The sequence below is a fragment of the Calonectris borealis genome, chromosome Z (assembly GCF_964195595.1).
Source record: "Calonectris borealis chromosome Z, bCalBor7.hap1.2, whole genome shotgun sequence".
Classification (NCBI taxonomy): Eukaryota; Metazoa; Chordata; class Aves; order Procellariiformes; family Procellariidae; genus Calonectris; species Calonectris borealis.
The window spans coordinates 45,492,723-45,507,889 of record NC_134352.1 but is presented as its reverse complement, the minus strand read 5'-3'; the positions used below and the strand labels follow the sequence as shown (position 1 = coordinate 45,507,889).

The window sequence follows — 15,167 nt, the reverse complement described above, 5'->3', positions numbered from 1 at the left end:
TAAATCTCCATCTAATTTTGGTATTATAATACTATTTTAAAAATTATAATAGTCCTTTTATGGTATTTCTGGTGTTTATGTGTGTAGAGAGCTTCTTTTAACCATTGATGTTTCTTTCTTTGCATCATGGAAGTTGGTGTATGTCCCTTGGTCTTTATTTCCAAATGAAGTTTTGTCTTACCAGACAAAGGAAATACTTAAAAATGTATGTCTAAAATAAAATAAAATGGGAAAGGACAACTACAGCTGGTGCTCTCTAGGTTTGTTTGGCTATCTTTGCAGTCTCAGCGAAGTTCATAATGATGATTACCACCATTATTTTCATCCTTCCTGAGAACGATGGAGCATATTATATTATGCTTAAATGGGAATTCAGCCTGCCAGTTATTGCTGCCTAGAAATGTTGTCATTTCACTTGTGCACTGATGCGTGTTTCTTTTAGCTTGAGTGCCCAATTTGGTCTTTCTAGTGCAGGACCCTATACCTGACATCAGAAATTAATCCATAGAGCAGAAAATGGGCTATTTATGCTTCCAGGCCTCAGGTAGTTCACATCAGGTCTGTAAACCGAGTCCCTTTTTTTGGTTTTGTTTTCCTGTACCCTAAATATCTTAGTTGTGTCCACCTCAGCTAGGCCTGCTGTGATTATTTAGTAGATGAGCAAAATCTAAACAAATTAGGAAGTCTTACAGATGAATATTGATACTGCAAATGGTTACATCAACCACTAGTAAAAGCTGCATTATTGTACTATGGAAAAATGTGTGTTTTGCTGCTCCAGAAAGCAGAAAACGTGTCCAGCATTTTCATAAGATCCTATCATAGCTGGCCGATGTAGATATTTAGTGAAGCTGATACATTTGCTAGTGTCAGAGGTAATAACAGTGGTGATACCGTTATCCTTTCCATTTTGACAAAGAAGTGTTGTGGAATCTTTTGTTGTATCTGAAAGTAATTAGACCTTTAATGGTTTTGCATCTCCAGTCAAGAGCCTAGAAATAAGGCAGTTGCAGGGATCTACAGGTTTTCTGACACCAGTTATGCTAGATCTTATCACTAAATCTTTAAAACTTCTCTACAAGTTACAAGAGGTACGTAAATAATGACAATTTAATCTTTGAACAATTAATCTAATTTAATTTATGTTTTTGAAGCACCTGTGCAACCTGTATCTACCATGGAAATGAACATTGTTGTTAAAAATCCAGAGATTGTGTTTGTGGCCGATTTAACAAGAAGTGATGCTCCTGCATTAGTGGTTACAACACAGTGCGAGGTCTTCATTAAAAATAGTCCCGAAAGGCATAGCATGACAGCTGCTGTTAAAGAGATACAAATGAAAGCATGCCCATTTCTTCCAGAAAAAAGGAAAGGGAACATTACTACGGTGAGTTTGCAAACATCCAGTTTGTATTTAGAAGGTGCTGTGTAACTTATACTACTAGAATGCAAGTTACTTCTGAAGCTTTCATCATTGGAATGTATATTACAGACATATGATTAAAATTTTGTGGCTAACTTATTTTGCTGATGTTTTTTCTGTTTTGTCTGGTATGCCAAAAGCATCGTCTTGATCTGTGGTTTTGAGGTTTGCTTTGTATGACAAGCTAAAATTAAGAGCCCAGAGGAGTAAAATGTTAATAATCTCTTATATCCTGTGTAAGCCAAACAAATAGAATTTTATGAGTGTACACTATTTCAAATGCAATGTAGTAAATTTGGAATACTTTCAGCCTGAAACTTTGCATTAAAAAGCTATGTAAGTGAATAACAAAGGGTCACAGACAGAATGGGAAGTATATATTATGAAATAGATTACTTATGGTATGCTGTTCATAAATTCCTTTGTGTTAAGGTCCATAGATCCATTATATTAAAACTGCCTGTTTATATTTTTGGCCACAGAATCAGACTTGTTAGTTACTGGCTGGGTGGGAATGCATTGAGTCCTGGAGCTTCTTACAGCTTTTCTGCCTCTACAGCAGACTATACCTCAGTTAACTCTGTACTGATGTTGTTGTATCAGAGAAAAAATTCAATTTGACAGTGTATCCAGCTGTTATCTGTGTCCTCAGACCACAGGTGAATTTTGAAGAACGAGTCTTTTCAGCTCTGTGTTAATGCCTGCTTACTTTATGGAGAGACTAAAGCTATAAGCACAAAGGACTGGGACTTCCACTTCATCTCCTTATCAGATACTTTCATAGCAGCTCAGTTTACTCCTTGGGTAGACAGAGTCTTTGATTGCATTAATCTATTAACAATCTAGTCATTGAGAAAGTGATGCACTTGCACTGATAGCCCCACACAATCCAAAACTTGCTTGACTTCCACTTCCATAGCTGGCGAATGTGGCACAAATTAGAAGGCTTCACACCAAGCTTTCCCTCTTACAGGAATATCTTCTGCCAGAATCTCTTATCTCAGAGGTAGAAATACAGAAAAAGACCTGTATCTGACAGGGTGCTTGTGCTATAAAGAGGGTAAAAAATTCAGAGGATCTTAGTTTTGATGCTTAAAACAGTACCTTCTTTGGAAGATTCAGAAAGTTCTCGAGAGAGTAGTAGAGGTCAAAAAAGATGTTCTCTGTAGGTAGCAGCATAACTGCCCCTTTTGAAAACATGTATATAAGGAAATCTCTGAACCCAGGTTTTCTGTAAACAGTATGATTTCAGTCTGGGAAAATAATCAGAGAAGTAGAGATTCAGATGACGTTTCATGGTCGCGTTTAGTCAAGATAGAAGATGTATGATATGAGGTTATATGAAGATTACAAGATTTCTGAAGGCTGATATTGATGTGAAGATTTTATATTGCCTAAACTTTGGGGAGACTAGTGATGGATGAATTCATCCTCCTGATGAATAGGTTTCTCCAGATACTCAGGAAGCTAGCCTCTGGATTTGGAGTAGCACAAGTGATGAGGTTCTTTCTCTACATTTCTCACATGTACTTTGGTCTAAAGAAGAATATGTTATTTTTCATTCCTGGCTGTAACACAGAAGAAGAATAAAAAATAATTTGAGCAGCAGAGGATAAAATAATAATATGGACAAAAAATTCTGTTAGATCAAACTCACTTGGGAAAAGTGTGGTAAAACTGATTTGGGGTGTTTCTATGCCCCCAGCATCTGATTCAGATATGGACAGAGATGTCGGGAAAGATTGCAAAATCAGTATGGTTTGAAATTACTGTTTTTGAAAGACTTATCTTCTCGGGTAGGGACGGGAGAGCAAATTTTCCTGTCAATACAGTATCAGTAGAGTCTAACTACATCTGAGTGCTTTATTAATCACATAGCACTATGATTTTGTTTATAGTGTGCCTTGGATTTGGTTTTGGTAAACCTTGGCAAGTGGGAGTATGCAAGGACTGATTGTAAAATAAAGCTGGAACTGAGTGATTGTGATTCAAACAGTGATACTTTTATTCAGGAAAACTGTAATTGTTGTTGCTGTGTTGCCCTTAACTGAAAAGTCTGGTTCTCCTCAGAAGTCACAGGCATGATAATGTGGTGTATTTGAAGAAGCTGCAGACTTTAGCTAAAGAATGGAGTTACTGAAGTGTAATGCATTTTACTGTAGCTGACATTTGAATCTTTAATGATTGAGAATGGCTGAAGTGATGCTTCTGATACTTTTTTCTTTACGTTTGAACATGTTATTAGTGTTCAGATTACTCTTTAATTTTGAAGAAACAAATAATGATAACTTTTCCTTTCAGTACTTTTGATGTGTAGTATTTAAAAGTATATGATTTTTAAAAGATTTTTTTCTCTATCTAACGTGTGTTTTTATTCTTTCGTCTAGGTATTACAGCCTTGTGACTTCTTCTTTGAAATGAAACAGTCAGGTACTAATCCGCAGACAGCTGATCTAACGATTAAATCTCTAACAATAAAAGTAGGTAGACTTTTATTGTGTTTTTAGTTCTCTACTACTTCCTGCTCAGAAGGCTTTGAAGTTGCTTATGGGATATGTTTCTCTGAAAAAAAAAAAAATCATGAATAACTGAAGTGGGGAATTGTTTCTGTTCTTCATCAGGTCACCTACCTGTTTAGCATGTGAAAATAAACAAAATTGAAAATTAACGATTGTGTCACAATGCTTTGCTTTTGGAATCTGTGTTTTATAAAATGGCCTGATGTGCAGAGATAAGTTTTGAAGCGTTCAGGTAGAGCGTTGGATGATATAGTTTAGAAAGCTCCTATTTGGAAGAAAGCCAGGGGTTGAAAATCTGAATAGGTTGAACTGTAGCTTGTGGAAAGGAATGCGTTTTCAAACGTAAGAGTCCTGTAGAGAACAGAAGTGTTTTGTTAATGTAACATATTCATTATAATTTTGTGTCTGGAAGTAGCTGTCTTTTTCCTGTACTAGCTTCTCATTTCCAATTATTCCAACTTCTTATTTGTAGGTTTCACCAATAATCATAAACACAGTAATTACTATTACATCAGCCTTTTATCAAACTGCAGAAACAACAGAAGAAGAAATTAGTCAAATTCCTCCAGACTTGTGGAATAAGAAAGATATAAAAAATCTAAAAATGTGGTTTCTTGAAGAGTCAAATGAAAATGAAGATACAAATCCAACTGCTGAACTGGTTCCCACAGGAGAGTCATTGAAAATGAATATAGAATCTGTTTTTCTAACACTTGAAGCTGGGGTTGGGCACCGAACTGTGCCAATGCTTTTAGCCAAGTCCTCATTTCTCGGAGAAGTCAAAAACTGGAGTACTCTAATCAACCTACGTTCTCGTCTTGAGCTAGAGGTGAGGAATCCTACATAAGAAAGAAAAGTGTTCTTAACATATTAAACCTGATATGGTATTTAGACAATAGAAGAAAAATAATCCATGTATTTGATGACTAAACTCCTGCAGATACATATTGTGGGAGCAGGAAGGGAATGAGATGTTAAGGTATTTAAAATGAAAATCTAATGCATTAGATGTAATGTATTAATGGCAGTAATTGGTGTTATATAATCTCACATTTACGCTCTACACAAGTTCCCAAAGGCCTGTTGCATCAATATTAAATGTTGGAGTAGCAAATGGCTAAAACTCTTTGACAGTCTTAATTTAAGATTACAGTAGAATATATTCATGTGTCGTTTCTATAAAATACTAGTAGCAGTGGTACCAGTATTGTACCAGCCAGTCCAAACAGGCTCATATTTGGAAATTAGTGACATAAAATTCAGTGGTGGTTGTAGGTGGATTCTTCCTTATTTATGGTGCTTTAGAATTCCAGTGCCTACAGTTTAAGCCAAAATTATATTTTAAGTGACGCAGCTTATACCACTTATTTGGAAGTGGATCTTTGCAGTAGAGACTTAGCTGCCTCATTTATTTCTCTAATGCATTTGCTTCTTCTTATGGTGGGATCTGAAAGTGCAATCAGATTATAAATCTTTTATATTACCAAAGTAATTTATATATTTGTAAATCAGAATTTAAAGTCTTTTAAAATCTGTAAGAGCTTTCATTGATTTAACAGTTGTATGTAATTTCCTAATTGACTTCTGCTTTTCGATAGGTACACTATTTTAACGAGATGTTTGGGGTATGGGAACCTTTGCTTGAACCACTGGAAGTTGAGAAGACTGATTTATTCAAACCATGGATTCTTGAAATCAAGGTATATTTTCCAAAGCTGAACTCAAATCTTCCATTTCAATACCTTAGAAAAACAAATGCTCTGCACCTTACATTGCTGAGACTAATCTAACGATTTTGTTCTTCCTTCTTGTTTACTGAGACTTTTTCCCCCAATTAGTGAATGAAACCAGCTCTGGCACAAGTGAAGATCCAGACTCACAGGTCTCTTAAATAGCATTGTCTTTCAGGTGGCAGGGAGATTTTATTCCAGTTGCACTAGATAATCATAATGGCTTTTTATCAGTTTCTCTAAAGTTAGGTCATATGCTAATGATGCATTCAGTGACTTTGGAAAGATAGAAGACCACTCAACTCATTCTACAGTAGTATCTGTAGCAGAAATATATTAGGAAAACTGATACCTGTTATTGACTGGCACAAAGTGCACTGTGGGAATAGTGCCTTTACCACTTCAGTTCTGTCTTTCATAAGGAAATAGTCTGTTCTATTGCATTGTTTTCTGATTTTTTTCAAAACTTTTCAAGTATTTTTAGCTGAGAGGTAGCTGAGAATGGAAAAACCACCCTTTTCCTAGGACTGTCATTATGAAACAACTTTCTACAGTAATGGCCTCAGAAGGGTAAAGATTATGGACTGAGATATTGCAATTAAGAAATTGCTGTTAAAAATATTCCTAAGAATTTTCCAAAAAGATATGAGACCTAATGCAGGAGAAAGATAGAAGATACTGAGTCAAACCTTATATCTTCTTCCCTAGTTTTGAAATACAACATTTGGAAATAAATAATTTCCAGAAGTGTTGAAGACCTGGAAAATATATTCCATGTGATTTTTATTTTTTTCCTTCAAACAAATGAAAACATACAAAATAAGTATTTGGTTTGGAAACATACAAAAACTAAATTTGAGGTTACTGTTTTAAGAATAGGAAATCAATTATGTATAATAGTTTTTACACAGTGTTACTAGATATGTTAAGATGAATGTTTTCACACAGCATTTACTGGATATGTTAGTAGTTAATATATCTATGTTCTTTATTTTTGAGTAATCATAAATTTAGCTACTGTTATTGGAATTGCTTTGACTTCTGAAATACATCTTTTGCCTTCTTTATTCTCTCCCTCTTTTGTTTTTATTTGAGTCTTAAAAACATGAACAAAAAAAGGAAAACCATAGCAGGACATAGAAGTGGGAAAGGGAGAGAAAGAGAGTCTTGAGGTGAAACTTGCTTCTACAGAAGAAGTGGTCAGATAAGAGTTCTTTAAAAATCTCCTTTCAGATGAAGAAGAAGGCTAAAAAAGCATTGGTTGAATCAGATGCAGAAGAAGAAAACTACAAAGTTCCGGAATATAAAACAGTAATAAATGTTTCCTCAAAAGACCAGCTGAACATTACGTTATCCAAATGTGGGCTACAAATGTTGAGTAACTTGGGCACGGTAAGAAAGATTGCTTAACTATACAGTGTCAGAATTGTTAAATGAATGTTTGCACAGATCATCTTGATGAAGTCTCATTCAGTATATTTGTGTTTTGTATCTATACTTTGCTTTCTAGGCATTTGCTGAAGCAGCTAGTCAAACTTCAGACATCTTCAAAAAAGACCGAGCACCATTTGTAATAATAAATTCTTTAGGACTTCCCATCACTGTCTTGCCTAGTGATTCCTTTAGTGTCCTTAATGTTGAATTTGGAGCAAAAATATTTCATTTAAGAGATGGAGAGAATTTAAATATGGAATTTGTCAGAACTAAAAATGAGAGTGACCAGTTCACAGCAATGACAACTCTGAGTAGCAAGAGGTTTTACATTCAGATATGTAAGTTCCAAAGTTCATACATCTTCTGTTTTTGAAACTACTGCGTGATGCATAATACTGCATCTTGTACAGGTCAATAAGTATTGGGGACTACATGACATGAAAGGAGTGTTTCTTTGGATTCTAGATGCGTGGCAGTATTTGAAATACTGCTTTAGTCTTTGCAGCTAAAACTTATATGTATCATGCTTGTTAATTTTTGTAGCATAAATTTCCTACGATGATAAATTATTTAGGTAACTAATCTTTATTTCATAATTTTACGGCAATCAAATATTTTTGTTTGTATTCACATGTTAATGCAGAATTAAGCTGCCCAAAATAATTTTTTTTTTTGTAGAATTCTGAGGCCTGTATATATGTGTGTTCATAGAAGAAGTACTCTTAAGGGGGGGATGTTTTTAGGAAAAGATTGTTTTAAATAATTTAAAGTAAAACACAGTTAAAGCTAAAAGTAAAATTCAGCTATTTTGAATAGTGTATGTGTTAAAAATTTAAGTTGATTCATTGTAACAATTGACAGTTTTTCAAAACTGATTTTTCAAAATGGTCTTGACCATATGATTTATTAGTTGAATTGTTTTCGCAATACATATGAGCTATACCTTGTTAATAAGCCATTACATCTTGTATACATTTCTCTTTAGGCACTAATTTTATTTGCAGTGGCAAAACCCACTTAAATATATGAGTGATGGACTCATTTACACTTTTTCCTGTGGTGACAAAAGAATCTTTGCTGTTTCTTTAGTAACAGTGCAAGATTGGCATATTAAAAGTAGTGCTTGTACTTTTTCATCTGCTTTAAATCTTTTTTTAGTAGATTGAATGCATGTTTCTGTCTTTCAAAGGTATCTTTATGCTCCTTTTGAGTTTTTCATTTCTTATCTTATAAATTCTAGGTCCACATAATCATTCCACTGTGGAAAAGATTCCATTGACTAAAGTGGGTCGATGTATTTACAGAGTGAGACACGAGGAATCAGGTGTTGAAAGGTCTATTGTCTGCCAAATTGATACTGTTGAAGGAAGCAAGATGATAACTATACGTTCTCCTATTCAGGTTATTATACTTCTATACATTATAATTTCATTATTATTTTAATTTTTTAATGAAAATGATCCTATGGACTTTAAATAAACATTTAAAAAAAACATGTTTTAAAAACTTACCTGAACAATTCATATAACTTTGCTGTTGTGTATTATAAGGTAGTTTAGAAGAGATTTTCAAGAATAAAAAGCTTTTTCAAAGTAACAAAGACAGGGAGTGGGGTGGGGGTGGAAATGGACCAGTTTTTAGATCAGAGTAATTCATCAGTAATGTTTTTTAATACTAGCTCTAATTTCAGTCTTGTTGAACTATTTTTGCTTTGTGTGATCAAACCTCTCTTAACCTTACCTTGGTTCCGCGAGGTTATCCTGCTGTCGGATTATCTCTTTTTCTTCATCCTATACCATTGATACATGAATTTCAAATTTAGTACCAAGTCAGCTGAAGAGTGAGCCCTTTGAGCATATATCTTTTTTGATTGAATAGTATTTTTAATAGACATTATATAGTTTACAAGTACAGGGATGGTCCAGATACTAGGGTTCTATAGTGATAGTGCCCCTGTTACATTTCACTTGCTGCTTTTGCCCAGAGTGGTTTATGACTTGGTTAATAACGAGATTTACTATTTTATTCTTCCCTAAATTAATTTTTTTTTTCCTGGACCTAATAATGTCATTAAATTAACCCTGAAATAAAAAAAAAAATGTTTGCAAAGAACAAGAGAACTATATACCCCCCAAATTATTATGGGCGTTGATGGTTTAACCTTAAATGAATATTTGACTTCCCTTGTGTTTTCTGCTATATGGATTTTGACCCACACATCCTTGTTATCTGTTATATTTTTAGAAGAAAGTTCTTTGGAAAATTATTATATAGTTCAGATTTGTCTGTGGTTTTACAGGGCTTTATGTTTCTCCTTTACAGCTAATGTATTAATTTCATAATTAAAATATAGCATTAAACTGCAAAACCAAATCATTTAAGTAGATTTGCTGGTATTAGAGAGAGTTCTTTTGAAATACCGTGACCTTGAATGGTAAATGGGTAAGGTGAACAATGAGAGAGTTCTCATTCTGTGATCTATTAGGCTCAAAACACTTTTATCTTTCCAGTTTTTCCTAATGTATGTTGCTGGATTTTTATTTCACATAGATAAGGAATCATTTTTCAATCCCGTTAAATATTTTTGAGGAAGGAAGATGTTTAGGGACTGCTTCACCAGAAAATGAATTCAACATACCATTGTCCTCTTACAGGTACTTTATTGCATTGTTCTTTTATCATGGAATATGTTTATACATTGTTGATAATTATGTCCATACAATTATGCTAAAACCCCAAATTTTTTTCCCTTTGCTACCTAATACTGTAATTAATACTGTACTATTATTGTTGGGTAGGATCTTCTCAGAGCATCTAGTCTGAGTTAAAACAGAACACTATTTAATTCCTGAACTGGAAGTCTTTTGAAATCCATTTTACTGAACTTAAATTAGCTAAGTTACTTTAAGAGTCCAAGCCCAGGTACTTCTGGAACACAGTGATTGTTATCCACACAGTACAGACTTTTTTTCTTAGTGGAGTTATGTCCAGTGATGTATTACAGCTTTTTTTTTTGAAAGGCTTCTTTTGATTTTTGTGATTCTGAAGTAAAAAATTGAAACTAATACATTTAACCTCTATCACAGATGTAGAAAAAGACTTGTCAACCTCAGAAGGAGTTGGCTTCCAGCACAATTATGCTATTAGCACCTTCAAGCTAATACCCACTTAAAACTGCAATGAGTTTATATGTACAATTTAGCTGAACTGTCACCAGCTTTTAGGCAGATAAGTTTGTTTTGATTGCTTTTTATGATTACAGAGATTTTTTCCTTCTGTTTTCCCCCAAACACACTCCCCATTTTTTTTAAGATGACAGCTGTGTATCTTTTTCATTAAATAAGTTACACTTTACTGTAGATAATGTAAGTTCATTAATATTTCTAACTATCTGTATTTTATTTAATAAAGCTTACTGACATTTTGATTCATTGCACAGATATATGGGTGAGTTCTACTAGGCAGTCAGGAAATGTTTACTAACAAAAATCTTCAGTCAAGGAGCAGCTGATTGGATTAAAGCAGTTGCCTTACAAAAGCCATGTGTGTAAATAATCCATAAAGCTTTATGTAACTGGAAAGAAGGGCACTTTCTGCAGGTCTGTCATAGGAGTGACTTGTTTATCCAGACCTTTTGCTTGGAACAGGAATATAGCAGCACTTCTAAGGGAATTCAGTAGCCTCTTCATAAGAATCTCCAACAGTCCCTTCTTTGCAAGCAAAGTATGTAGAGGTATGGAACAAAAAACCCCAAGTGGTACAATTCCATGAACTTTTGGGATCCAGACTACCTTTTGCTTCCTCCTTTAAGCAAGATAAAGGCAGGCAATGAATTACTGTCAGAAATCTTCCAAAATCCAAATACTACTAGAATGTTAATGTTGCATAGTACTTTTTCGTAATTGAAAAATTAAATCTCATATTGGGTGTTTAAAAAACGTTTTCATTTACAGATCCATACTGAGTTTGCAACCACTAGCCAATGAAAGTGGAGTGGATGGAGAATATGATATGTGTGAAGGAATTACATTTGATGAAATTATGAAAAAAGTTGACAGTTTATTACAAAGGAAATGCCAGTCTGTGAGGTCAACTAACCACTCACTTATCATCAATATTGTTCCTGTAAAAGACACGTTGACATCTTCATTATGTGCAGAAGATCAATGGGATTTTCCATATGTTGTTCACTTATGGCCTTCTGTTCTTCTCCGCAATCTGCTTCCTTATCAAATAACTTATTCTGTAGAGGTAATTCTTTAATGTTTAAATTCTTTGTGGTGTTTCCTACCTATGATATGAAAGTTGACCAGCTGGCTGAATTATATTTATAAATGGATATTAAAATGGGCTTCTGTTAGAGTATTTGTGAAGCAAGTTTACCGATCTTGTAAGGGCAAGTCTGTATCTACAGAAATGAAACAGTACCAGAATGTGAAAAGTGGTTGCATTAATCATTAGTAATAAGTCATACTTTAGATACATATGCAAAGTAAAACTTACACTGTACAAGTTTAGCCCTGTGAGAAAGTCACTTTCTGTTGCTCAAGTGCAGCTTGAGCCTAATTAAACAGTGTAGTTTTTCCTGTGAATTACGACTGCCTTAAGCAACATAAATGGGTAAGCCTGCAGTAGCATTTTATGTAATGTCATTGTCGATGACTTTTAGCGGTAGCATGCTATTAATAAATTCTCACAGACCTGCTTTTTTTGCCAGGTTTTGGCTTGAATTGCAGCCTAGTGCCAGACTTTATATTATTTTCAGATGAAATTAAATGATTAGGTGCACTTTGACTGTTAATAGGCAGTCATTCCAGGGCCAGGTGAGAGCTAGTCTCAGGTAAAACACCTAAAACTTGTACAATGTGGACATTGGTTCCTCAGCGCTAAATGTTTCATTCTGTGGATCTGCTATAGTTGTGTCCCACTGCTTACTGATGTAGAGTTAAGATAATAGAAATACAGATGGGAGACACTGAAACATTTTTTTCCAGATGGTCTTAATATTTAGTATTTGTACTCAAATAGTAGAATTTAATCATAAAATTTTGTCACAAATGCACCATTACTAGAGCTAGAGACTGTGGCCTCTACCAAATTTATGGAAGTAATTGGCTCTTTTCTGTATGTCTCTTACAAATATAAATTCAGTGAAAAAAATACTGAGTTGGGGAAATCTGTCATTTAAGCATGTTTATGTATTTGAATTTGGTGACAGATTTTTTTGGTGTTACATATTGATGACCATGCATAGATTTTTTTTCTGTAAAATGTTGTATTGAGGTAGATGTTTAAGAATGTAACATAGTTAAATAGCATAATAAGCATTTTAAAATTTTGCCTAACTTGTACCTTAATTTTCAAAACTAGCTAGAAAATAAAAGTTGATATGAATTTTGAGTGTGACTCATGGAAATGTACACTGTTTGGTTTTTTTTAAAGGGAAATGGGAACAAATATGACACTCTACAAGATGGATGTTCAGCCCAGATTCATAATGCAGTCTTGGATCAAACAAAACTAGATTTACAGTTGCTTAACTATCTTGATCAAAACTGGAAAAGTGAGTACCATATAAAAAGCAATCTACCGGATATCAGCTTCACAACATTTTACTGCATCACGGAGTTGGATAAGACTGAACTGGATATTGCTGTCCACGTGACCTACACAACTGGGCAGATGGTTATAGCAATTCACAGTCCATACTGGATGGTAAATAAAACCGGTCGAATGTTACAATACAAAGCTGATGGTATTCACCGCAAGCATCCTCCGGATTACAAAAAGCCACTCCTTTTTTCTTTCCAGCCCAAAAACTTCCTCCAAAATAACAAGGTATTATATTTTGTAAATACTGTACTCCCCTGTGGTGTTGTATGAAAACTTTGTATGATAACTTTGAAAGTTATCTACGCTATGCTATGCTCTGTAAAGAGCATGAAACCTACGATAGCTCTGTCTAAAACCAGAGTATTTTAAGTGTGTTGTCAGATATGCTTGAGATGGGAAATTTACATTATCAAAGGTATTGTTAAGAAAGAGATTCTCATCTTTGAGAGGGATAAAACTCACTGAGAAATGTTTCCTAAATGAAAGAATTTCCTTTATTCCATTTAAACTGCATCAGTAAAGGTCCTTATTCTAAATAAGATGTAGAAGTTGTGTAAGAAATGTAAAGCTGTGGTACTTGAAAAACGAATGCTTGCAGTGGTAGTTGGTAGATTCGGTCTGAGTTGGTAGTAAGTTAAGGTTAAGGTGCAGTTTACCATTTGAGTCTGCTATGTGAGTTTTTTAATGCTGAATATTACTGATGGATGAATGATATGAGAGAGATCACAAGTCTGTGTTGATTTGCCTTTGAGATTTTAATTGTGGTATGTTTTGAAAGAGACCTTTATGTGGTTGCTATCTCTGGAGTATCTTACACTTATAATGCTTATTCCACATAGCTTATAACTAAGGGTGGTAGAAAATACCTTTGTGAGATGATACTGGGAATTGTTATGTCTTGTCTTTTTAATGGAAACACCAGTATTTCCAGTATGCACTTATGTTTATATATATACATACTTTATATATTATTTTAAATGTTGTCAATGTCTGTAAATTGAAAATTTATTCAAGGTCCTTCTTCATAGGTGCAACTTATGGTAACTGACAGTGAACTGTCTGATCAATTTTCACTGGACACTGTTGGAAGTCATGGTTCTGTGAAATGCAAGAGTCACAAAAAGGAATATCAAGTGAGTTAAATTTATCTTTCAAATTCATTGCTTTCAGGAGATATAAATGAGGTAAGAAAAGAACTGTACTTGTAACAATGTCTTTCTATTCACAGGTCGGTGTCACCATAAACAACAGCAGTTTTAATATTACTAGAATTGTAACTTTCACTCCATTTTTTATGATCTCAAATAGAAGCAAATACACTTTGGAAGTAGCTGAAGAAGGCAAGGAAAAGTGGATTCCTATTGTTTTACAACAGGTAAACTAATGAAGGAAGCTATTCTGAGTTGTTTCTCTAAGAAAAAAAAAAATGGTTTGAACACTCGCTGATGGAAAACATGAGCCATGCATAGTGTTCAGTGACAATGTCTGAATATATCGTGCTTTTTCAATAAATTATCTGTGTCCTGTTACCTTTTCTCAGTGTTGCTTCAGGACATATTGTAAAGCTGGCTTACATTGTAATTGAAATGTTTTCTCTGTTACCTGCATCATAAACAGTACGTCAAAAAGACCTGTACTGTTGCTATATTATCTCTCTCTGCAGTGGCACTGAAACTTCTGTTCAGTTTTTGCAGTGGTAATCTGGTAAAAGTGGTTTGGCTGGCCTGGTACATGTCGTGCCACTTTCATATAGGAAGAAAATCCCTCATGTGGATCAGTTCAGATAGCTTCAAACTGTTCTTCTGGGACTAGTCTCACTGCTGTTTTTGAGTGCTTAATGCATCATTTCTGGAGAGGGATCACTGGCCCCCAGGCTAAGTGATGTGGAAATGGCTTCTGGGCTTTTGTCTATGCTGCAGAGGTCTAGATTGTTGCAGACTGGGCGTACAGCTTGGCTGTTTGCACTGTAGTATCCCACAATTGCGTTTTGTATGTGTTTTGCAGCCATCATGCCTTCCTTCAGGACATGTAGGAAAAGCAACACCTCACCTCTTTGGGGTAGTGTTGGAGGTCTATGAAAGCTGAAAGTGATCCATACTGCCTTCTGGGAAGAGTGAAATCTTCCTCCTTCCCTTCCAATGAGTCTTGAGGAGAGCAAAAGAGCATATCCAAAACAGAGACAGAGTTTAGCCTAACAAATAGTGCAGTTGGAGGCCTTCTCGCTTTTCTTTAGCATTGTAGATACTCCAAATGGTTACCAAAAATGCTTACAAACTAAAATACCAAAGTTAAAAGAATATTTGAAATCAGATTCGTAACCAGATCTTTTTGTTACATTTTTGGTACCTTGAACACATGCCCCGTAAGTGTGCATTTTATCTTTAATGATTATGGAAGAGAAATACCATTTAAATACCATTATCTCAATTTATTAAATTGATACTACTT

The 15,167-nt window shown here is 34.5% G+C and overlaps 1 protein-coding gene across 9 annotated transcripts in view; it reads left to right on the top strand.

The window, feature by feature from the left end:
* The window catches only part of VPS13A (vacuolar protein sorting 13 homolog A), a 110,389-nt gene that overhangs the window by 57,237 nt on the left and 37,985 nt on the right, over positions 1-15,167 (top strand). For all 9 annotated transcript variants that reach the window (XR_012670847.1, XM_075136503.1, XM_075136504.1 and 6 more), the window contains 12 exons: positions 1,155-1,387; positions 3,811-3,903; positions 4,415-4,771; positions 5,541-5,642; positions 6,906-7,064; positions 7,183-7,444; positions 8,347-8,507; positions 9,657-9,760; positions 11,060-11,357; positions 12,549-12,944; positions 13,748-13,852; positions 13,948-14,094. Coding sequence is in view for 8 of the 9 variants with exons in the window: in XM_075136503.1 (XP_074992604.1) it covers positions 1,155-1,387; positions 3,811-3,903; positions 4,415-4,771; positions 5,541-5,642; positions 6,906-7,064; positions 7,183-7,444; positions 8,347-8,507; positions 9,657-9,760; positions 11,060-11,357; positions 12,549-12,944; positions 13,748-13,852; positions 13,948-14,094 (2,417 nt within the window). In the remaining variant the exon portion in view is untranslated. The remainder of the gene's footprint in view (positions 1-1,154; positions 1,388-3,810; positions 3,904-4,414; positions 4,772-5,540; positions 5,643-6,905; positions 7,065-7,182; positions 7,445-8,346; positions 8,508-9,656; positions 9,761-11,059; positions 11,358-12,548; positions 12,945-13,747; positions 13,853-13,947; positions 14,095-15,167) is intronic.